A 25340-nucleotide genomic window follows, 5' to 3' on the forward strand; every position below is an offset into this window, starting at 1 on the left:
ACATAGTTCAGTTAAACAGAATCAAGATTTATCATCCAACATTACATTTTTTTTCTTGCGATCTCGAACAAATTATTCGACCGAATAACATACTGTGTATACTGTATTCAACTTATTCATTTATATGTATATTTATAAGCTCATTCACCATGTAACTCATGTATTTGCATAAGCATATAACCAAATGTTAGGGAATTCTAAATTACCGTATGTGGATGACTGTACCCCGCCTTTATGACATCGGTTGATTAATTAACTGCATTTTCAAGTTAAGAATCTGGAATTTCTAAAGTTTATCAGTTCTTTTGAAAAAAAAGTGGTTTTTTTTTATGAAGTTTAAGATTGTAAAAAAAAACCTGATTGTATCATTGCGAATGAACATTTAATGTTGTCGAATTGCATAATTTTTTTTTTTGTAACTAAATAAAAAACTAATATATCGTGGGGGGGGGGGGATTGTCTCGTTCAGAGAGCTCGATGTCACTGACCTTATCAGTGGTTATTTAATTATATTCCGAATGGAAAATCTAACTATTGTATAAATCGATAGTTCCTTGACTTTTGGGGATGACCTGAGAAATAATTTTTTTAATGCTGCTCGCAATACTACTTTTACTGACTTATCGCGTTATGTATTTACAGGCACAGCAAAGGGCATAGTCGTTAACACTGGCGATAGGACTATCATGGGCAGGATCGCTAATTTGGCATCTGGTCTGGAAGTTGGTGACACACCAATCGCTAGGGAAATCGAACATTTCATTCATCTCATCACTGGTGTCGCAGTCTTTTTGGGAGTCGCTTTCTTCATCATCGCTTTCAGTCTCGGATATAATTGGTTGGATGCTGTCATCTTCCTCATCGGAATTATTGTCGCTAATGTACCCGAGGGACTTCTAGCCACAGTTACCGTAAGTATCAATAGAAAAATTGTTCCCTTTAAATTTCATGAATAAAAGTTTTCCTTCCTGTCAAAATGCACAGTATGTCACGAGCGAAATCTTTATATAAATAATGCTTTTCAGAAAATTCCCGAAGATACTTCAGGATTTTAACAACGCGTATGATGTTCTAAAGCATTTCGTTGGGAACCGTCGCTTTGGCAAGAATTTCTTTCGACGTGGGGAGGGGGGGGGGGGGTGCATCCTTTAAATCGGGAAACTATATAAAACCAAAAAAGCTTGAATTTAACCATTTTCCAGACCATTATACTTTTTTCATTAAAACGAGGGTTCGTATCCTTTTGTTCATAAAATCAACTGTGATTCTTTTCCAACTACATTCTTTCATACATACGTACATGCATTTGCATAAGACTCGATCCATTTTTCCCGCCGGTGAATTCTGAATTTTTATGATACTTGCAAGATTACTTTTTGCCCGACTCTTACATTTTACTGCTTGCTATTCATTACCGTTCCCAACTTAAAACGTATTTCTTAACGGAATCCGTGCTGAAGATCATTTATTTCTTGATGGCTGGTAGCGTAACATGAATGCAGATATGCGAGAAAGATTCAAATTTTTTTAACTCACTTGCCTTGAATATTAAAGAGAAGTTTCATTATATTTTCCACTGTGAAAACATAATAAAAGATCTCTTTAGTAACATGGGAACTGAATCTTCAAGCGTCGTATAGCTTCATATTAGATGCGATGTTATTGTTAGCTGTAACACGTGGCATCAATTTGGTAATGAAGAGCTATACATATAAAAATTGTAATTGGAAGATATATTTACCCTATATTTGAAGGCGTTTCTCTGCCTGTGATTTTGAATATAAACAGTCGAGTCACATTAGCAGGATTACCGTCTGATATTCAAAATAACGGTATCGTGCAGTGAAGACAGCAGCTAGACGGCCTTGAGATGACGCAGTGAAATTATGGAAGTTTGTGAGAGTTATCTGAAGCTTAGCATTCAGGGGGGCCTTCTTATTGAGTTAGGGGACCCGGAGGCCCAACCTAAAAGTCTTGTATATACCGTTATTTCACACAACTATGATCTTAGCCCACAACTATGGTTCAAACACCAGTGCTCACTAAAACATCGATAATCGAAATGCTAACAACATCTTGTGAACTATTTAATTACTATAGCAAAGAGCATAGATAGTGTAATATGGAGATGTGGTTAGGACGCCCTCTCTCCGATACTTTCCCGCGAATCAGCTGTTAAAGTTGGGAGTTATGTTTCCCACGTCATCTGGTCAGCTGCAAACTTTCTGGGCTACGATTTACTACAACAAGCGGTTCTCCGCTATTGATGTTCTGTATTACAGGTAATTTAGTATTTACATATGTTTAATAAACATTTTTACTGTTACATGCGTATAAAGATAATTATAGGAAAAATAATAGAAAATTGTACTTTTTTGCTCTCAACTATGGTCTAACCATTTTTATGGACCACACGCTGACCACAGATTACCAAATCTGATTTGGTAATCTGAAAATTACTCGTCGATGATTTCCCCATTTAACATTTCAACCCCTCGTGACCCCGTTGGGGGATGAATTTTCAGGAATCCCGTCTTAGTGGGTATTTACATTATAAAATACAATATTGACTAAATTTTCATATTTATGACTTCAGAGATTTCGGCTCAGTGATTATTGCCCCATATAACCTTTTGAACTCCCCCAAAGGCACTGAATTTTTACAATATGAAAATACTGACCAAATCATTACGATCCCCCCACCTATGACCCCCTTGGCTGTCAAATTTCAAGAAACCCTCTCATAGTCATGAAACGAAACTTCTAACCAAAGTCCATGATGAGCTTTGGTGGTTTTGGCTCGGTGTGATTTCTCCATGAACCCCGCTTTTTGACCCCCTTAGGGGTCGAATTTAGAAAAATCCCTTCTTCATCTTCTAGCAAGAAAGATGGATATATGATATAGTCTCAACTATAGTTCGTAATCGATTTATAATACGAAATGTATGATGGACTATAGTTAGAACTTCATAACACAACTATGGTCCAAAATTTAATTTTTAAAAAATCCATATTTGGGCTACATAAGGAATAAAAAAAGTGTTTATTAATTAATTAACATTAATGCTTGATCTTTCTGCAGGCAATATCAACGAAATAGAATTTTTGAATAGCTTGAATACAGAAGTTACGATGATTAAACTAGAAAATGGTGTTATTTTGGGCCATAGTTATGTGAAATTACGGTACGTACATCGGTGTTTCCCAACCTGCGGCCATATAGCCCCCTTGTGGCCCTGAGACACCCCAAGGGAGCCACTGGTGAAAATCAAGTTGAATGAAGACAATCACACGATGCTAAAGAGGGGGCCACAAAGCGTTGCGGGAAAAAAAAAAAATAATTTAGATATGAAGAAATGAAGCCTCAAGTGAAATATGACGGAAAAAGTGTGACTATTTTCAGAATGAAGTGGAACTGTCTATAGAGCCAGGGACGCCTTAACGCAGACGCCCACTCGGGCATATCCTGTAGACCTTGAGTGCGAATTAGGGCCCACGAGAATGCGATTTGATGCAATTTTTTGTAGAATAAGTGTGTAAATTTGTACTCTCGGCAAGTTGGGGGGGGGGGGTTATAAGCCGCCTCCTGACCCTGCATAGAACCGGGTCCTACATGATGAGATCTGGTACCATGATTTGTGAGAGTAAATAAATACGTAAGCTGTTGTTTCCAGCTACAGTAAAGGGCTGCAGAACTTTTTCGACCGAGGACCCGTGGAGGTGAGACGGCACTGCATAGAACCATATACAAAAATGATGAATCAGGGGTTGACCCTACTGATGAATTTTTTCTTCAATATCAATTTACCCAAAAAAATCGATTCAATAATAAGGGTCGCGTTCCTTCATGGTGCGGCAGCAAGGCTTTGAATAAGAGAAGGGGACCCATGAGAGACAAATATGGTTCACTGGAGAAGCCATGGGCGAAAGAAAAGGTTAAGAAACACTGATGTGCGCATTAATGAAAATTATTTATTGGGAGCTTCCTGATTGAATTGCGGCTCTGAGTCATAGCCTTGTTCGCCCACGTGTCTGAGCACAATTCTGGAGTGTGTGCGGTGCGATATATATAGATTAAAATGAAGGATACCTGACTTTGAGTTGATCCCATATATTCCAAATGAGTTGGGTAAAAAATGTCTTGAGAGTTTCCTTCAACGCTCTTTCAACCACTATCAGACGTTTTCAGTACGGTAATGACATATCCTATACCGTGCTGGAAAATATCATACATCTCTTCATCTCTAGGGAAGAGAGACCATTCAAGTTATTATCTTGAAGAGTATGGTTTTATATATACGTATTTCTAACCATATCGGTTAGTGTTTTCCATAAGTACCGAGACAGTAATGCTGATCACAAGCTTATGTTTTTCCAGAAATAGTCGATGAGTGCTCTTAGAGTTCTGTCGCATTGCTTAGTTTTAGACCAGACAGCTAATATTAATTATAGAACTTATTAATTATAGAAAATAATCAAAGTTCTTATAATATTAATTATAAGAACATAGATTATATGGAAAAAATTTACTGCAATGAACTTCATCTGATACCATAATACTATACTGTATAAGCATATCCTCTGAGATCTGCTGATTCTGTATAAAATCTTCTATCCGCCAGGTATGCTTGACGTTGACCGCAAAGCGTATGGCGTCCAAAAATTGCTTAGTCAAGAATCTGGAAGCCGTCGAAACGCTCGGTTCGACATCCACCATATGCTCGGATAAAACTGGAACACTCACCCAAAACCGGATGACAGTTGCTCACATGTGGTTTGACAACCAGATCATCGAAGCGGACACCACCGAGGACCAATCTGGTGAGTGACATTCTCATTTTGTTGCAGTAACCACCATCACTCAAGTCTAGATCATTTTTTAATAAGTCAGTAAATAAAAAAATATGACCACGCTTAAATTTTGTTTGTACTTTTCGTGAATAGGTGTACAGTACGACAAAACGTCACCGGGATGGCACGCACTGTCTTGCGTCGGGTGCTTGTGTAGCCGTGCCGAGTTCAAAGCTGGACAGGAAAACGTACACATACTGAAGAGGTAAAATTAAATTTCGAATGAGAACTCTTTCTTAAATATTTGATGACCTATTTTCTCTTACCAAGGTAACTGATTCTTTTCGCTATCACAGAGACTGCACAGGCGATGCTTCGGAATCTGCCATCTTAAAATGTATGGAGCTGGCAGTCGGTGACGTTATTGGATTCAGGAGGAAGAACCCGAAAGTTTGCGAAATTCCGTTCAATTCCACCAACAAATACCACGTAAGTTCTATCTCAGAATATATACACCGATAAGTCAATGAATACATCATGACCACCCATGTAATACGGTAGGACTCTGGACCATACCGCGACAGGTTTTGTTGTATTCTAGTCATCACTGCTTTAGCAGCGGGTGATTTTTCGGCGTACTGCGGCCTTGTAATAGCTGTGAATAATGAGTAATAGTCGCTGTTTTCCTCTGGCATCAATGCTGGACTTTGGTTCATTGTCTTTTCAGTGGTCCACCACCTTTGATAGATTCTAAAGCCACATCCACACCAGTGGAATTGCACAGAATTCTGCAGTGAAAAACCTGTGTTTGAGGTGTGGCTAGTAAGGCGCGGGGGATTTTAATGGTCGATTTTGCATAGCCACAGCCTAAAACACCAGTAAAATTCTGCGCAGCTCCGCTGGTGTGTAAAATCAGCTTTACAGTGACGGTAGATGAATAACACACTACCGCTATTTGCGAAATGGGAGCTCCAAGTTGCCGGGCATTATTTTGGTTTTTTTTAATGAAAGTCTGTTTAAATCGGTTGTTTGTTTTATCCAAGGTGCGACCGAAAACATACTTAGGCCGGTCGTCCACTCAAAGCGAATACACGCGGCAAGCAACGCGAGCGACAACAACCGACATTGAGGCAGACGACTTGGGGCCTCCGATGTTGTTCGCAGAAAGCGACCTTTATACGCTACTGAATTCGTGACTGCTCTCCGTGCAGACGAGTGTGTTCGTTAATAGTCTTGAAGAAATGTTGAAAAGCTGAAGATCTTTTGAGATCCAAGCACCTGTATTTATCAAGTCCATACTTAACCCCAGTAGCACATGATCGACGTAAAGATTTCGATACCATTTGACGTCGTTACCGATATCGTTCGACGTAGAAATGGCATACATTTGTCGACGTAGTTCGACATAGAGAATTTCTAAAGGCACCAATTATCGTACAAAATATTCTCCTTTGAAACGAAATACTGTAAAAATTAGAGTAAAACTATTTCACGGAAAAAAGATATTTCGGTGTTTGAGTGAATACATTTTTACTATATCGTTCGGTATTCATTCGACGTTCCGACGTCGGACCGGTATCTGTACGATATCCTAACGATATTTTTGTGCTACTGGGGTAAATGAGACATCAGACACAAACTCGGAGAAGGTGTTTTCCTGTTGTGAATAAATAAATAATATTATTTACAATAGATATTACTACTTAGCATCACAGTCCATGAACGGAAATTACCAAATTTCCAGCTTCCATGTTCACGCGGGAAAGAAGTGAGAGGCCAAGACCAAAGAAGAATAAAAACGGAGCAAGTCGCTCGAAAAAAGTAAACAACCGTACTGTGCCTGCGCAGATAAGGCAAGACGCGTATGATCCCGTTCAATTCGGATTCTGTCGTTCGTCTGCTGCTGTCACCTAGTGGTCGACGATCTCCTTCTTTCTGTATAATGGAACTAGTCTTCAGAATAATAAGCGCCTGAGTGGCGCAGTGGTAAGGTGCTCGTCTTCCACTATAAGGGTAGCCGCCCAGGTCCATGGGTTCGAATCCAGCCAAAAGAACATCAGAAACAAGTTCTTTACCTATCGATTCTTGGGCGACTCCCCCCCCCCCCCCACAGATAGCGCCTTCATTTCTCCACTAGTTGGAAATTGCCATACGGCGATGTGTGACTGGAGTTGTTGTGCGGTAAAATAGTCTTTACAGATATCTGTGCGCGACTTGCTTATTAAACTTGTTTAAGGAACCTTGGTGGGCTGGAATACATACGGTGATACGAAATTGCATGCGCCGTGTTCCACGTCCAAGCACTGTAATTATTGAAAAGAAGTGGTCATGATGAAATGGCACATCGGTATGTCAGTCCTTTATAATTTCTAGCCAAAAACATTTTTTTTTCCGAACCATTTCATGAAAAAATCCACGCTTTCTTGTCGTCAAGTTAATGATAAAAAATTCGCAGGTGACTATACACGAGATGAATGACCAGAAAGACCCGAGCTACTTACTGTGTATGAAAGGTGCTCCAGAAAGGATCCTCGACAGGTGCTCGACTATATTTATCAATGGCAAAGACAAGATCCTCGATGACGAAATGAAAGAAGCCTTCAATAATGCTTACCTCGAGCTTGGAGGACTCGGTGAAAGAGTCATTGGTAATATTAATAATAATAATAATAATGTTCATTAAAGATGGATTTTTTAACCTTCTTAAACTCGTTATTTCAGGGGTTTTTTTTACAAGTAACTTCAATCAGCATTTACCCGTTTAATTAATGAACGTATGTTACGGAGATAGGATTAAATGTTTTTACTCTTTTCTTTCTCATTATTTTTGTTTTTGTTTCATCCACTGAAAGGTAATGAAATCTCATTGCTTAACCAGATTATCGCCACATTTTCCTCTTATTTCAACGCGGATTATAACCTCCACCATTGTGTGTGTATGTTCTTTTCCCATTGAGTTCTTTAATAAAATTAATCATGCTTTAACTTCGTCTTGTTAAAACCCCGGATTTTCCTTTATTGATTCAGCATCTGCTTTTTTTTGTTAGTCTTTGGAATAAAAACTAATAATACCATTATTGTTTTGAGTAAGGTTCAGATTCGAAGACATAATGAAATACTTGCTATAAAAATCTATCGGGGGATTTAATTAATATCATGCAGGGAAAAAAATCGATAAGAACTGAGTTTTGTTTTGTTCCGGGGGTACACTTTTATCGCCATATTTTCCAGCTGACGTATTACTGTTATCATTTTGTTTTTATGTAATGTTTGATTATTTATATTGTAAAGAATGCCATTTTTTTGTGCTTTTGGTTCCTTCTATCTTATCTTTTTTTCTAGATATCCCTGTGTCATTTTAAATTTTTAGTTAAATGAAATATAAACAAGGCTAGCAATAAAAATATCTGTCGGGCTAACAAAGAGGCGGAATTACTGCTTGGCATAAAAATTCTAGTAACAGCGTAGAACGTGGTTAGTCTGTCTGAGACACGTGTCGTCTGAAGAGAACTAGAGAAAATTTAAGCAATATATAGTGGTGTGTGATAAATGCGTCCAAGCGAGTTACAACGTGACGGGATGCTACCTACTTTCATACTGTCATCACAACTGTCTATCTGAAGATAAGGCTTCGGACTTGGACATTTTAAACACGTGCCTGTACACGGGGCTTGTATTTTTCAGAAGATTCCCCTTGTCGAAGCACCTTCTTCTCATAGCAGTTGATCCATCCCACGTTCTCTCCTAGACGTAATTTTGATCATCACACAGACGACCGTTACTAAAATATTTTCTACCAAGCTGACATGCGTTACAGACGGATCAAGTTATGTGCCATTACTACAAATACCGAACGATACAGTGCTGCCACTTTGTCAAACCGTCAGGTATTTGAGAGTTAATGTCTGAATTTCATTCACATATGATATTAAATTCACAAACTAAATATTTGATTAACGTTCATGAAAACCTCCACACCAGTTCAATCAAGCATAGATAGGTGGGTTTTCTCAGCCCGCAACACATCAAGGAAAGAGACTTTCTGGATATTGGTGCCGAGACGAACTTCGGAAAGAAAGGTTTGTTGTCTCTGCCGAGAATCGAGTTTCTTCCGATCCGGGCACGGCAACTAGTAAAGCGCACTAGTTAATGCACAAAGACACACAATTTTCCTTCCATATAACACGCGCAGTAGCGTGTATTCGTGCACATGTCCGCAGGACCAGGCTCGGAGGCAACAAACCCTTCTTTCCAAAGTTAATCTATGCATAAAAATGTAGAAAGTCTCATTCCTTGATATATCAAGTGTGTTTAAATTAGTGTAATCAGTTCCTTTTTTTTTTGGAATAGTATTTGGCAATCTATGTCTCAATGATATAACCTTCGGCAAAACGTGGCGCGTGAAATGAAAACTTTGTGCACGGGTATGTCATAATAAATGTTAAATTTTTTATGTATTGTACTTAAGCGTATAATTTGAAGTAGATTTAAATCAGTTTCGAAAGACAACGTTCTCTCCAGTTGAGGTTTGAACCCATTAATGAGTTATCAATGAAAACAAATATCAAAGAATAAGCGAGTTTAATTCGAATTCATGTTTTCTCTCGCCATGATCGTGTTTTAAATTGTTTAGTTTTGATTGCAACATCGATGAGTCGTGTTAATGTTATATTTTTGTTCTAAAATTGATAATTATAGGATTCTGTGACATGCGTCTGCCGCAGGACCAATTCCCTAACGGTTATCCTTTCGACGCCGAGGAGCAGAATTTCCCACTGAGTAATCTTAGGTTCGTTGGGCTGATCGCTATGATTGATCCCCCAAGAGCAGCTGTTCCGGATGCCGTGGCCAAATGCAGGAGTGCTGGAATCAAGGTAATGACGGTTTTCCCAACTTTTTTTTAAATATTAGTGATCAAATGAGTCAAATCTGATTGGAGAAGGATAGATTATATAATTGTGTTAAACCACCCTTTTTTTCTTCCAAGGTTATAATGGTGACTGGTGATCATCCAATCACAGCAGCTGCCATCGCTAAATCTGTCGGCATCATTTCCGAAGGCAACGAGACAGTCGAGGACATCGCAATGAGAAAAGGATGCGAACTCGAAGAAGTCGATCCAAGGTGCTCACTCTTATTTGATTCGATGATTGGTTTGGTCGTTCACGTTCAAGGACATCAAACCATTGTCTCTTTGCTTGATTGGCTTGGATTGATTGCTGTGATTGTACTTGTGAATATAAATTTAATTTTATTAACTAATTTTTTTTTTGCTTTTTAACTTCAGGGATGCCAAGGCAGCTGTAATCCACGGCGGTCAACTCCGAGAGATGGATTCTGAAGAAATTGACGAAATCTTACGTTATCACACCGAAATCGTATTCGCCAGGACGTCACCTCAACAGAAACTCATCATCGTGGAAGGTTGCCAGAGGCAAGGAGCCATCGTTGCCGTCACAGGTGACGGTGTCAACGATTCCCCTGCTCTAAAGAAAGCTGACATCGGTATGTAATGTATTTTTTGGATAATCGTTTTTCGTAAAATTAGTCTCAGAATATATTTGTTTAGATGTTTAGTCATTATATATATTCGTATTTATAAAAATTGATTTCTTTCCTCATTATTGATTTGTTGATATCGTACAGGTGTCGCTATGGGTATCGCTGGTAGTGACGTCAGCAAACAAGCCGCTGATATGATCCTATTGGATGACAATTTCGCTTCCATTGTCACGGGTGTTGAAGAAGGTACCTTGATTGGCAAATTATATGCATATAACTGTAAATAAAATACTCTGTACTTGATACAGCAGAAATAAGATTGATAATTAATCTTGTACTTACTTTCATTCGATTCTTTTCGTAGGTCGACTGATCTTTGATAACTTGAAGAAATCTATCGCCTATACATTGACCAGTAATATACCAGAAATCACGCCTTTCCTATTCTTTATTCTCGCCGATGTGCCTTTGCCACTTGGAACCGTCACCATCTTGTGCATCGATCTGGGAACTGATATGGTGAGATTACCTCTTCATTCGTGAAATATTGTTTATTCCAGAGAGTTTTTTTCTGTCATTTCATTGTTCCCAGCGACCTGAAAGGTCGGGGAAAATGTGAAATATTCTACAAAAGTTACACGGGGGAAATTTTGTTAAGGGAAGAAGACTTGGAAGGTTAAAATTTTGAATTGTATTTCTTTCTTCCGAAGTTTTTGGTCAGGGAAGATGATCAAGTAGATTTTGCGGGGATAATGCATTTATAACTGTAGTAATTTATAATGCATTTATAAAGTAGGGCAAACTGTTGTGACTCCAGCATGAAATACTGACAGTTTAACAGTATTACATAGTTTTAGAGGCTATTCAAGTATTACGTCAGCAGATTTTTAGACTTTTTTGATTCCCCCCCCCCCCCCCAATTTAGCAAAAGTCACTAAAACTCTGATTCCCTCCTCCCTTGTCAGCAAAGTTTCGTCAGCTCTGCCCCCACCTTCTAACGCATATTGGGATCAGAGACGTTCACGGGAGGGGATGCATGAGCCCTTTATGACCCCCCCCCCCCCCCCGCGATGATAAAAATTTAGTTTTGATGCAAAAAAACGCGTGAAACTTAAAATATCTGAAGAAAATACCTTTGTATGTTATTATAATCAATTTCTTTAATTTCAATGTTGTTTGAAGTCTAAGAACTTAAAATTTATCTTTAAGAAATTCATTGCATTGCGACCCTCCCCAAGTCTCTTGTCCCCCTTCGATCCTGCGTACGCCTCTGATTGGGATCGCCCTTCAAGAACTTGCCATGGGGTGGCAGGGCGAAAGTAGATCATTCTCCCTCGATCACCATGCACACCCTCTGTGAACCATACTCCCCTCCGTTCAAAGAGCATGTATCCGCTTATGTACGGAAGTGCAAAAAATCACTCAAGGACAACGCATGTGATGTACTGAGTGTACACAAAACCGTTTAGCCGACCCTTCCCCCTCCTATAAGTGAGACACGACATGGGGGCGTCTGTTGAAATCTGAGAGGTCTACTAGAGAAGGAAGTCTTTTGAGGACTTATCAATAGGGAGGGGAATGTTAGTTCAGGTCCCACAAACAAGGGAAAGGTTTTTCTAGCTTTTCGCATTCCTAGTGAAGATTCCATAATGAATATTTTGTATTATTTATCCAACAATTCCCTGTCATTAAAAGTCAGCAAATCCGAATCTCCCCCCCCCCCCATCCAGGATGACATAATACTTGAATTCCCTTAGCAGTATTGCATTACAGCTGATGTTTTTCGAGTGCAAGGGATTAGAAATGCATTACCATACAGCTGAATTCCAGTGCTTTGTCTATGATCTTGTCAGAGTTTTTTTCAAGTAGGTACATTTTAGTTCCAAAATTATGTTTTAGTTTTCACTGTGTTTCTTCGCAACATTGCAAATTTAGTGGACTATTTATAGTAATTAAAATTCATACAGTCTCCTAATGAACATCTCACATGTGCTCATTGATAAAAAGCAATGTGAATAAAGTTATTAATGCAAAATATTATGTATAAATGGCAGAACATCACACACCCTGAAATAAAAGAGATTGTGTGACTTGGAGGAGCATAAAGCTTTTAATTGTCATAGTTTATCTTGGAAAATTACTACTAATTTTTAATTCTTTTTCTTATATTTTAAAAAATTCTTTTTTTTTCTATTTTATATTTTTAAATTTTATTTTTATATTTCTCTCTCACGAGAACTCTTCAGCTACACCCTTTTCTTCTCTTTCATTCACATTTGGTTATCTCCTTGACAAATTCATTGAAAAAATTGTATTTTCCCCTATGCATTCAACAAAAACTTTCACCAAATGAATTTGAAATTTATCTCTGCACTATAAGAGACGAGAATATTTTTTACCAATAGTTCCTGACATACCAAGTGACATCACGGATGTTGTATTTCTAATGCAATCATTTATTATCAAAGTAACAGACTAAAGATGAAAAATAATCAGGCATTTAATTTTACATGAATAAATTCCTATCTACATTATTCAGTTTGGTTACTTTGGCAGGTATATATATAGATAATAGTATTTGGTCATTATTTTTTATTCCAATGTATAATTAAAAAAAACTAATTAAAAGAGGAAAACTTCTCAAGTTTTCTTTATTAAATTCTCTTTTACTTTTTTTGTTTTTGTTTTTAAGAAAGTAAAAAAAATATTTCCAATTTTTAATTTTCCGCATCAATTCTCAGGTTCCCGCAATTTCATTGGCTTACGAAGCAGCTGAAAGTGACATCATGAAGAGACAGCCAAGAAATCCAAAGACAGACAAACTCGTCAACGAAAGGTGGTTATGATTTCTTTTGACACAAGTTAATGATGATGGATTGAACTTTGATTTTATTTATTTGTTATTATAATTTTGTTATTAGTATTGTTGTCAGTTTAAAGTTGCATAAAAACAAATAAGTCGATGCTTTCTTCCCCTGGCTTTTTTTTCAAGCTTCAAATTACATCAGAAATCAGTTGTGGTCTTGTTTGAGCAACTAAATTCGAGGGATAAATGTCCACTCCCATAAACTTTTCATACCAAACATGGTAAACTTTTGAAAAAAATTTTTCTTCAAGGTATACAATGGGGGGGTATGGAAGCAAAGGGGGATTTCGGGGCTCACCACCCTCCCCCTCCCCCCCCCCCCCTAGTATCTAGAGGAAATCCTGCTTACGCTACGGAACGTAAACGTATATCTTTCACACACCAGCAGTTGTCAACTCCTCGATTCAAGCGAGATTATCGAGATTATCGTTGCGCGTGGTGGTTTCCTGTAGATTAACTGTCACGACTTAGGTTTCAAACAGTATCATGGGTAACGACGAGTAGTAATTTTTCATGGCTAAATAGAATGACAATAATCGATGCGGCTGGTGTCAGCAGTTTTTTTCCTATCATTTCTTCATCGTAAACCACTATTTCTTGACTTATATTAGTCAACTGCTTATATGTAAATATCCTCATAACCGTCTTTCATTAGCTTAATTACCTTAATTCATCGTGATTAGTAATTACAAGAACTGACATATTTCCCATCGTTAAACCTCCTGTGAGTGAAAGGCGTTAGCCCGTTTCATTTTGCGTATTCTCCTTGAGATTACGATTAATACAGGACATGATATCAGTTTTCAATTTGGAATTGGTTACTTATGATGCATGAAAATAAATCTCGACCTGCCCCTAGGGGTTATCCGCAGAATTCGGCCGATCGGCAATTGCTACAGCAGTTCTGCCCGGAACGCAACTCACGTTTCAAGAATCAAATAAAAACGGTCAAATATTAAGGAAGCATGCCCCCCCCCCCTCCCAGAAAAGGTGAAAAATATGTCCTGTGCCTAAGCACTAAATGAACTGCCTCTACTAAAAGCAAAAGCAAGACACTTCTCGAGATTTAGCAAGTGCTGGCCAAGTTAGCAAACTTATCCTGTCGTAACGCTTTTCGTGTACCGATACTGATCGCAAAATTTGCGAATGCTGACGCAAGCCAGCATTGCCCACCTGAAACTCACTCTCGTCCGCTTGACTGAGGTGGGGAGAGGGAGGCATATTGTAGAAAAAAATTTTGTTTCTATATGCTGGGCGTCAGGACGTAACAAGGATTTTTTCCGCCTCCCCCCAACTTTAAAATTCGATCATTTTGTAACGGTATTCTTTGCTCCCACCTAAAATTACCGCCCCCTAAATTTTACCGCCCGGGGCAATTGCCCCCCCTGTAGTTCCGGACCTGCCGGGCGTTACAAAATTTTCACCCTCCCGACAGAACATATCTATAGTCTTATTCTTCCTCTTCTATTAGGATACTTATGAGATAGTATTTGTCTTTGGTACTTAGTGCGATTTTACAATTAATTGAGTATGAACTCTTTTTTTCCCCTCTCCACTCAATAGGTTGATTTCGATGGCCTATGGTCAGATAGGCTTCATGCAAGCTGCTGCGGGTTTCTTTACTTATTTCGTGATCATGGCCGAGAATGGATTCCTACCGAAGGATCTGTTCGGATTACGAGCCAGATGGGACTCGAAATCTGTTAATGACTTACAAGACTCTTACAACCAAGAATGGGTGTGTATTATCGACTCCTTCTAATGTGATATCAATGAATTTTAATTATGTTTTCTCACAAAAGGACCTTTCTAATTGTAGTTGAATTTCAATATTTTATGGGAGAAATGGGTGATCTCTTCAGAATATTAAACATGCTGAAATACTGAAATATTCATTAATTTCGAACTGATGATCATTACAGACGTATCACAACCGTAAGGTACTGGAATACACCTGTCACACAGCGTTCTTCGTTTCGATCGTGATTGTGCAGTGGGCCGATCTTATCATTTGCAAGACAAGGAGGAATTCCATCTTACATCAGAAAATGAAGTACGTATATATCTCTGCGTGTTATTATCGATCAATTGATGTATGTAATCATTTTTTAGATAATTCTACGTGAATTGATAATATTCCCGACTGCACATAAATTATTAGAGAAAACGTTATTAATGCGTAGGCTGTTCTTTGATGATCGACACAGAGTTTTCCAGACGCAGATCCATCAAACAAAAAAGCTATTCCAGCGTCTAAAAAAAAAGTCACATGAGTGTAATCATTATATTCATTTGGGTCCGAAGCCCGACGAGTTAACGCACATTCGGGGACTTCACACGCATGTTGTATAAATCATGACAACGAATTAATGACTTGGAATAAATCTTCCGAAAATCTCCGGATCCATGGTGGTGAGACGATCGATCAAAGTTGTAATTAACAAGTCAAAACAATATATAAGATGTACACACGAGATGCAAAACTCTTCTCAAACGTCTTCTAGACGCTGTTCAATATAAACGTTGGTAAGATATGAGCTTAACGGAAATGTTATGATGCATCATCACCGAGGAATATCTCACCGAAAACTTCCGATGAGTTCTCGAAAACTGAATATACGGAGATTCTCTCAGAAACGATCACGAGCTGCTCGAATCTTCCGACGTTGCACTACATTAGAAAATATTATCCATAATAACATGTTTTGTCAAAATAGTTACTTATTGCATTGTGCATACCACGCTGCGTAATGTGATCACATCGGGCCTTGGAGTTTCTGATAACAATAACCGAATGATAACTATATCTGAGAAAATACCCGTTCGCAAGCATACATCCAGTTTCGTTGAACGGGACGTATGGTAAATGGGTATTGGTACAGCAGGACAACCGTTTTTGTGTCCCACATAATTGGTTGCAAAATTTTCAGTCGTCAATTTTCTTTTTTCATTCTAAAACAATACCCCCCCCCCCCAACCAAAATGTTTTTCATTTTTGTTAATTAGCCATGTGAGGCGATAAAATGAAATTGACTATAATGCAGTGGTTCTCAACCGGGGGCCATATGGCTTCCTTGTGTAACTGGGATATTTCAAGGAGACCACGGAAGAAAATGAAGTGGTGAAATGGTAAGCGAGGCCACGTTAGGTCGTTTGGGTGGTCGTTTGGCTGAGAAGAAAAATTTAGGTGTGAAGAAATAAAGTTTTCAAGTCAAGGGTGCTCAAACCTTTGAAGAGTACAGGCCACACTTCGTTGGTTTGAAAACGTGTCGTGGGCCACATAAGTGATCTGTGAATGTACCACGGGCCACTCAAGTGATTTGGGAATGTGAATCGCGGCTCAATTAAATTATCTAGAACAGGCTCCAGGTCAACTGATTGATTTGTAAATGTGTCGCAGGCCACTTAAATGATCTGTAAATGTGCTGCTTCGTTCATTTTTACAAAGTTACGTTTGAGGTCGCAAGCCATGGGTTGAACATGCATGTTTTAAGTGAAATATTGGGGGGGGGGGCGTGACTACTTACAGAATCCAACAAAGCCACCCACAAAACCAGGGTCCATCTTAAGGCATGGACTCATAATCCATGGCCTGACGCTCTACATTTTGCAGCAGGGACCGCTAGGACAAGGTCTCTCGTAGGCCACTTGATTAGACTTTTCATGAGTCCCTCTATATTTATACTGTGAAAAACACAAAATGATGTACACATATCGGAGCCTCAGCTTTGCCAGTCCCACTCTGGCGAGGGTCCATGCCCGGGGGGGGGGGTCTCACATCCATAACTGTTCCCCCTCCTCATGAGATTTTTTACAGTACAATAAATTTTGAAAAATAGTATTTAGGCTGTTATTTCCAACTAATCAGGGACTACCAGAACATCACTTTGCTTAAGGGCCCATGATGTTGAGACTGTCCTGAATTGTACTCGGACTATAGGGGAGATTAATAAGTTCTAGCCCAGTGGTCTGGAGACCGATCTTATTTATAAAATTTTTTTAATGTAAATTTACTGAAAAAAATTAATTCACTACGTAGAAAGGATCTCACGTCTGGATGAGGGTCAAAGACCCTGGGTAAGATAGATGAGCCACGAGAAAAAATATAGTCCAAAGGGGGGGGGGCGCGGGTAAAAAAAAAGATTGAGAAACACTGGTCTAACGTATATCACAAATTACAATATTTTTTTTTAGGTACACAATACATTTTATAGATCCCTTGAGAAAGTCTTTCGAGAAAAGAATTTTGAATCTGGTCAACTGAAAGAATTGAAGAAAAACGCATTTTTTTCCGTCATACATTTGCCTTTACTACAGGAAGGCCATTGTAAAAGCAGTTCCACACACAGCGAATACCATGGAATGGACTGATTACCTAAATGCGGAAATGTTTTTTCAACAAGGGAGAGGAGAGAGAGAGAACACCTTTTAGCCTCGTACATAGGCTGGCTGCCTGATAACTATAACTTGCAGGGGAAAAAAATTAAGTTTGTTGAAACTTCCCAGCTTCAGAATGCGCATAGAAAGTTTCCACGGAAAAAACTTTGATTGCTTATTGGATGTCGATAACTTTTAACGAATTTTTTTCCCCATTTTATGATATTGATCCGTTCCGTTCTTTACAAAAGTGATAACAATACCCGAATGATCAAATTATTCGTTATTCTAATTAGTGGCATCAACTTATATCGTTGAGATATTTATGCTTTAAACGGATTTAATATTATGGGAAATCGAAATTAAGGATATCAACGGACCTCTGTAAGTGTATAGTGCAAAAAACCTTTTCCAAGTAGAGTATGGTGTACACTGAATGTGTTGTGAAAAAGTCTGCATCTGGCTAGTTGGAATAGTTGTGTTACTAGTTGTATTACCGAAACACCTGGGTGTCCGAACATGGGCTGACTTGGACACTTGGACCAAGACATGTGACGCAAACATGACATCGATTCGTCGTTGTACAGCCTACACGACTATAACTTGTGACATCCAACGAACGCGGACGGACCGCCACCAACGGAATTTGATTGTCGAGTCCGGACGTGCCAAGGACGCTATAATATCAATTTAGATTTCGATTCTTAGATCATGATTTATCATAATAATTCCGTTGATTTAATAATTCCTGTAATTGGACTTGTTATTCTGTTATACAAATTTATATAGATATATATACGTATTTAATAAAATTCCGGATGCACCCATCTTTCGGGAACGCTTCGATATCTCCTTGAGATGGGAAGCGGGGTGTGTCCGGTCCTTCAATGTTCAATGTGTTACGCTTGATCAGGACAGTCATCACACCTCCATCACTTTCGATACCAAGACAGAGGAGTAACAAAGTAACAACAGATCTTAGGCTTGTTCCGATTAAGTAGACTAATTGTAAAAAGTGAACTAACAGAATGTTTCCATTCCTTTCTTCTACATGTGTTTGAATACCATGTACAAAAGCTTGTTTGTTGCGCGATTTTGCAATGAGCTGTGATGCTATAATTTACATCGAAAACGAAAATGTTCGTTGATTTTCTAGAAATCTTCGCATTATTCAGTACAGAGTGAATCTTAGACGAAAGGATGTAGTGTATTTTTATTAATAGGGTAAATAAATATATAGAATAACCTCCTCTTCATATCGCTTATGGCACAAGACAAGGGGAAAAAAACAGGATATATAAAATCAAAATTTTCTAATGCGCTATTTTTTAAATTTTCAGCGGCAGTTTAAAAAGTAAATTTGTGCGGAATATACCCCAATGCTCGTTATAAAGAGTTTCAGAATAATTGGGGTTTGGACGAGATAATGAAGTTATCTCACCGATTTTTGCACGACTGGATGAGTGGGAAAATCCGCTTCAGTCTTTTTAACCACAATAGTATCCGTTTAGAGCAGTTCGAGTGTATTTTCTTCGGGGAAAAAAAATCTTTTTATAAATTGTAGCATAAAAATTTTAAAAAATACGCATTATATATATATTAATTATTTATTTACACAGGAACCACGTCTTGAACTTCGGTCTGGTCTTCGAGACGGCTTTAGCAGCTTTCCTATCCTACACTCCTGGTATGGATAAAGGTCTCCGGATGTATCCTCTCAAGTAAGGATTCCTCGATGCAAAAATTTTATTGATATCTTTGTCGGTTGTGCGCAAGATCCCGTTCTTTATTTATCCTAATGTTTTGAGACGAGCTTTTTTTTTTTTATAATAAGAAGGCAGTCATTTGCTTATTTAAAGATTGGAAAACCGTAGAAAACCGATCTCAGTCAATCAGAGGCTTACGCAGGAGGAGGAGGGGGGGGGAAGGTTCGGCAATGGGCAAACAAAGTGAAGATCGGGATGACAGGTCCGTATTGTAGAGAAAGGTGCTGTGCGTGTGTTTCATGTGCGCACCTATAAGAAATTGCAAAATTTATTTATCGAAAAGAATAATAGTAATAATACGTTTAAACTACAGGGTGATTATAATTAAAGTTCCCGTACTCTGAGTAGTTTTTCTCAGAAACTACTCATCCGAATACAGCCACATTTTCAAGATATCTTAAGGAGACAATGGGAGAAAGATTTACTCAATAAAAATATTTCAATTTCTGACCACCAGGTGAAAAGTTGGCTCTTTTTTATTGCATTTTCTTTTTCCCAGGTTCCTTATATCGTATATATACCAAGTTTCAATGGAATACCCCCACCAAAATGGTCTGATGGAGGTATCTCATCGAAACTTGATATATATGCCATTAAGTTTACATAGAAACAATACTAGGTAACCTAGAATTCCTTTATAACGAAATTTCATTTTAACGAAGTGATTCCTCCGGTCTCTTGGCGTTCGTTACAACGGGATTCGACTGTACATGTATGTGGTTTCTTTTTTCTTTTTTCCTCTCATACCGACAAACCAAACATGTATCAATTATTACTTTTGTGGGTTCACAAGCTAGCTTAGCCCCCGAAATATTTTGTGTCTGGGTTTCAACTGGTTAAATAAAATTATCTTATCTTAATTCCATGTTTTTGTGTTTTGCAGGGTGAATTGGTGGTTCACGGCTATTCCTTTCTCAATCCTGATCTTCGTTTACGACGAGATCCGGCGGCTAATCTTAAGACGTAATCCCGGAGGATGGGTTGAAAGAGAGTCTTATTACTAAAAGAAAACAAAAATCACAAGAAATAACCCTAAAGAAAATGCCAGAACTCTTTTCACACACACTTTTCAACCCTTTCCTTATATTTACACTTTTATCTTTGTTTTTTTTCTTTTATTTTTTGGAAAAAGAAGAATGAGGAAAAAAAACTATATACCACGACAGAGATCAAAATGGCGCCTTAACTCTTACTCTATATTTTATACTTTAATAAGGCACGGGATCTTTTTCTGACTCTTCTTCTCATTCTTATTGTTGTAGGATCGATATTTCTTAGAACAAATCCATCATCGATATACATATAGTGTTATGTTTTTTTTTTTTTTTTGGAAGTACTGAAATGAACGTTATCATTCGTCTTTATTATTATTTTTAGTGTCGTTGTCGTCGTCGATGTTCGTCTAAAAAAAACACATCTAACCTTAAGTGCAATTAATGATGGTTGATTGATTTATCGATTGGTTAATCGATAAGGTTTTTTTTTTTTTGTTATGACGTTATTGTTAAAGACTTGAACATCTCATTAATTATCGATAAAATCTTAATGGAAGTAACATTGTAATATTGTATTTGTAATATGATGTTGCTGTTGATTGTGACGTGTTCACCCTGTGATAATTCGATCCTAATTATTCAAACTTATTTTTGTTCGAGAGAGAATTAATTTGATTTCCAGCACAAGGCACTGCCCTATGAAAATAACCGAAAGGGGAAAAATAATATGTAAAAAAAAATCTCTCCCGTCCAATCACAACTAACTCTTTTACATGACGTCATACCATCCTTTTTCTCTGACGGAATCATCATTCATTATTGTATTTGCATGCTACTTCATAATAGTTGATTATTATTATTTCTCTTTGTTATCACGTGTCTGTTTATAAGTTGTATGTAGTGTCTTAATAAAGTGGTGACGCTACTTTGTAGTGTTGCCGAAATATGGATCTGGCAAAAAAAATATGACAGAAAACTATTTTCATTTTTCGCGGGTGATGTTGTTACATGGAGACTAAAAATTTGCTGACCGCTAAGTGGCACCACGAAAGATTTATTTTTATATGTATTTGCAGCGGACAGATGGTGCCACGATAGATATCGATGTGTAGAAGGTTCTGAAATTTAATCGGCAGGTTTAAGGAGGGAATGAAGACCGAAAATAACAAAATTACTTTTTGTACTTCGAAGCAGTGCTTCTCAATTGCTTGGCCGCGACCCAGCACCGGGCCGTGAGTGATTCACTGTTTCATTTCCCCTCCCCCCTATTCATTTTCCATTGGTCATGTGTTACCGGGCTTTCCACTCACAAAGAAGCAATCAACCGGGTCGCAGGCATCCACAGGTTGACAAACACTGCTCTGAAGTATCTCCAAGCTTTGCTCTACACGTGAGTGGTTAAGAAAGAGAAACAAAGACCTATCCCCCCCCCCCCCAGGAGGCAGACATAGGAGCCAAAAATTTGGTGGTTTAATTGAATGAAATCCTTACTATTTATGCAGTTTTTTTTTTCAATTTCTCAAAAACTTGATTGTTGGACTCATTCCTTTGTTAAACCTGACGATTCAATTATAGTTCCGTGTTGTGAGTTGCCTACAACTTCTACTAACCTCGAAGGCTATGAAAGTTGTGAATTTCTAAATAATAAGAAAGGAAGTTACAAGGTGAAATATATATATTGAGTATATATTCTTTGGGCCCCACCTCCTCGGAAAAAATTGAAAGGACGGGCCGCTGTGCTGATTTCTGCAGCAGTGTGCAATATCTGTCTTTGATGGGGGGTTTCGAAAATTCTCTTCATCTCCGTTAAAAATGTTCCTGAATGTTTATAGCTTTTTTGATGAACAGTTAAGACTTCAGGCAGCTCATATCAGAGAAACGGACGGGCACGGTCCAGGGTTTCAAGAGAACAAAAGGGGGGGGGGGCGTTGGCTAACGAGATTTAATATACTATGATAGTATATAATTAGTGCTTTCTTTCAAATCGAGCACAACTCCGGGCAATTTACTACCGAATGAGTTGTGCCAGAAGTGTGAATATGTGTACCTTACAGTCTGAGAGCATGTATAGTGTTGGGTCTGAGTTTTCAGTTCTGCCATCTATATTTCAGAAGTGAAGTGAATATTTGTGCCTATTGCTCACTGTGTTGCCGCTTTTTTTTAACGGGGAGATCGGCTCGAAGTTGAGAAACACAGAAAATCAACTTCATACATAATTTTGATTTAGAATAAAAATGTAAATAGGTAGACACTTATAGCTATAGATGTCCCAGTACATCGCTCACCCCCCGAGACAACTGGGCTCATAATGTTGTTAAGACGGCCGTAATCGGTACACCTATCGCAACCTTCAACAATATTGATCCCCAAAAATATCTCGTGGTATAATTCGTGCTTCAACTCCATATCTTTGAGCGTTGCTCCTAGGCCAGAAATTTCAGAGGGACCCCTTATATTGATAAAGTAAATGTAAAGTGTAGAAAATGTAAGTAAAAATTCACTTTACATCTAGTAAATGCAAAGTGTAGAAAGTTAAAAAAGAAATAGAATTAGGTTGACTGTGAAAGTACTATATAAATTCTTCGAGACACATGCGGGCCATTGAGTTTGATCAGTACGGGAAAATATAGGACATCACCGATTGTCACCATAAAATTATCAATTATCGCTAAAGTTGTGGATTGGATGAGACAGAGCTGCGCGCGTGTGTGTGTGTTCTGCTACTATACAACTGTACGTGCACTTCGTAAACATTTCTCTGACGAATTGATGAGTTCCGGAATATATGTTGTGAGTGAATGTATAATATATAATGTAACATATTTATGTTGTCATAGAGCTGCGCGTGTTTCGCGAACAGCTACTACTAAACCACACATGCAGCTCGGCCACATTCCTCTGCGGAATTTCTAACAAACTGGAATATGCGGAGTTGGTGTTGTGAATCTGACGTGAAGTTTGTTGTGTATAGTGGTGCTGCCATCTGCAGTTAATTTTTCTAACTATGAGTCAAGTTCATTGATTGAATGGTTGTACAGTTGTAGGTCTGTGGCAAGACTTTAAAAAGGATGAACAACTTCGGCCATCTGTCTTCCAGATTTTTGCAGTGGAAACGACAGATGCATGAATTTTCATGTTCTGCAAGTTTCGCGTTGAAGGTATACCTGCTGGACTTTTTCAAGTGGGAAAGCGGCTCGTTCATATGTCATAAATATTATCACACTTCAGTTATATTACTGAGAGTGCAGTAGGATTCTCCAATTGCGGGGCGCAGTGCGGCCGCACTTGTCACTCATCCCTAAAGGCATCTCCGATGGAAGCTTATAGTTTTATAATTATCATCATATATAACTAATTAGTTATCCAAATTATCTTCATTCACCATTTTAGTCAGGATTACGAATTCTAGTAAGCTTTGTTAAAAAAAAAGGCGAGTAACGAAAAGTCCTGTAAATTACGGGTCACATGGTCACTCGTAAAGGCACTGTACAAGGGGAGAATATAGATTTTTTTTTTTCACAGAAACTTTTACAACTTGATACGATTTTGTCACGCTACTTGACGTGTCACAAATGTCTCTTTCACCATTATTATCACTTATACCACTCACAAACACGCCCTCATTGCACTTGTGCATTCAAATTGTTTGTGGACTCGATAATTTTCATGTAGGCTTGTATTATTTTCTTCGAGGACAAGCAACAGTTTTCAGGAAATGTTCCGTGACCAACAAAGACCAAGGTATTTATAGTTCCATTAGTTAACATTCGTTTGTGTGTGTGTATTTATATGGGAGGAAAAAAACAGGAAGCGGAATATGGAAAACGGAAATGTTGTGCCCAAGTAACGACGAGGCCATTCATTTTCAACAAACGTACAAGAGTAATTAATGTTTCTCCCTATTAACGTGCATTTCGGTGTAATTTAGCTAGGTTATTAATACAAATACAACGAACGGAATTTCGAACGGAGACTAATTAATTATTCATTAAACGTGATGAGTTCAAAATTATTTTTATAGTCAATGCAATTGAAACTTTATTTTTCGTTCGTAGATGAATGGATTTCTCCAATTTTTTGGCATAGTATATCGCAAGGATTCTTAACCTATGGGTCGCGACCTGAACTTGGGCACAGGGGCTTCCGAAATGAGTCGTTTCCATACACTAACGGCCAGGGGCTCTTGAGCTTCGAGTCACTACTGAAACTTGATTCCCAGGGGCTTGGTCGTACAAATTCAGTCACACACACACAGCCAGAGATTCTATAGGTCACGACCGAAACTTGATTCACAGGGTCTTCTGAGATGGGTCGTACGAATGTCATTTACAGCTACGGATTCTTGAGCTATGGATCACGACCCAAACTCGATTTGCAGGGGGATTGTTCGTGCAAATCCACTAACAGCCAGCGATTCTTGAGCCATGGATGAAGACCCCAAACTTGATTCCCAGGAGCTTCCAAGATGGGTCGTACAAATACATACTATAAATGCACGTATTGCGTCACTAGTTTCACTAATTTTGAAAAACAAACATTTTCATGTGTCGCGAAGTTGGTTTTGTTGCTGATTTGGGGTCGCGGCTGAAATGGATTAAGAACCCCTGGTATATCGCATGTTCTTGGTTGTACAATAGATCAGTGTTCAGTCTAAGCTGGCGCCTGTGCATGAAGCATTTCGATCAATTCATAAGGGGCCATTCAAGTATTACGTAAGCAGATTTTCAGCCATTTTTGACCTCCTCCCCCTTGTCAGCAAAACACTGACATCAGCAGCTTAGAATATTTCATATCTTCAAAATGGGGTGGTTGATGACTTCAGCAACCTTCAAACCCCCCCCCCCCTCCCTTGTCGTCAAAAGTCAGAAAATCCGAAACCCCCTCCCCCCCTCGATGCTGACGTAATACTTGAATGACCCCTAATAGTCAGTACATAACTTTAGATGCATTAAATACAGAATGTGCCTTAAATTCGTAAATATTTTAAAAATTCATAAAAATAGAAGGAATTGGTACATTTGAATGCGGTTCGCGAAAAGTTAT

The 25340-nt window shown here is 38.4% G+C and overlaps 1 protein-coding gene across 4 annotated transcripts in view; it reads left to right on the forward strand.

Moving 5' to 3' along the window:
- LOC149087002 (sodium/potassium-transporting ATPase subunit alpha-like) overlaps positions 1–21217 on the forward strand; it is an 82343-nt gene extending 61126 nt beyond the window's left edge. For all 4 annotated transcript variants that reach the window (XM_089231218.1, XM_089231216.1, XM_089231215.1 and 1 more), the window contains 15 exons: positions 643–911; positions 4623–4821; positions 4945–5056; positions 5148–5280; positions 7247–7439; positions 9490–9665; positions 9779–9915; positions 10079–10296; positions 10438–10539; positions 10658–10812; positions 13035–13129; positions 14723–14897; positions 15082–15212; positions 19156–19257; positions 20186–21217. In XM_089231218.1, coding sequence (XP_089087344.1) covers positions 643–911; positions 4623–4821; positions 4945–5056; positions 5148–5280; positions 7247–7439; positions 9490–9665; positions 9779–9915; positions 10079–10296; positions 10438–10539; positions 10658–10812; positions 13035–13129; positions 14723–14897; positions 15082–15212; positions 19156–19257; positions 20186–20306 — 2318 coding nt within the window. In that variant the 3' untranslated portion in view covers positions 20307–21217. The remainder of the gene's footprint in view (positions 1–642; positions 912–4622; positions 4822–4944; positions 5057–5147; positions 5281–7246; positions 7440–9489; positions 9666–9778; positions 9916–10078; positions 10297–10437; positions 10540–10657; positions 10813–13034; positions 13130–14722; positions 14898–15081; positions 15213–19155; positions 19258–20185) is intronic.
- The last annotated feature ends 4123 nt before the right edge of the window (positions 21218–25340 follow it).

This window comes from Pholcus phalangioides, unplaced genomic scaffold, assembly GCF_987345545.1.
Source record: "Pholcus phalangioides strain wild (caught in Gottingen) unplaced genomic scaffold, Ppha-v1.0 ptg000004l_1, whole genome shotgun sequence".
In the NCBI taxonomy this organism is placed as follows: domain Eukaryota; kingdom Metazoa; phylum Arthropoda; class Arachnida; order Araneae; family Pholcidae; genus Pholcus; species Pholcus phalangioides.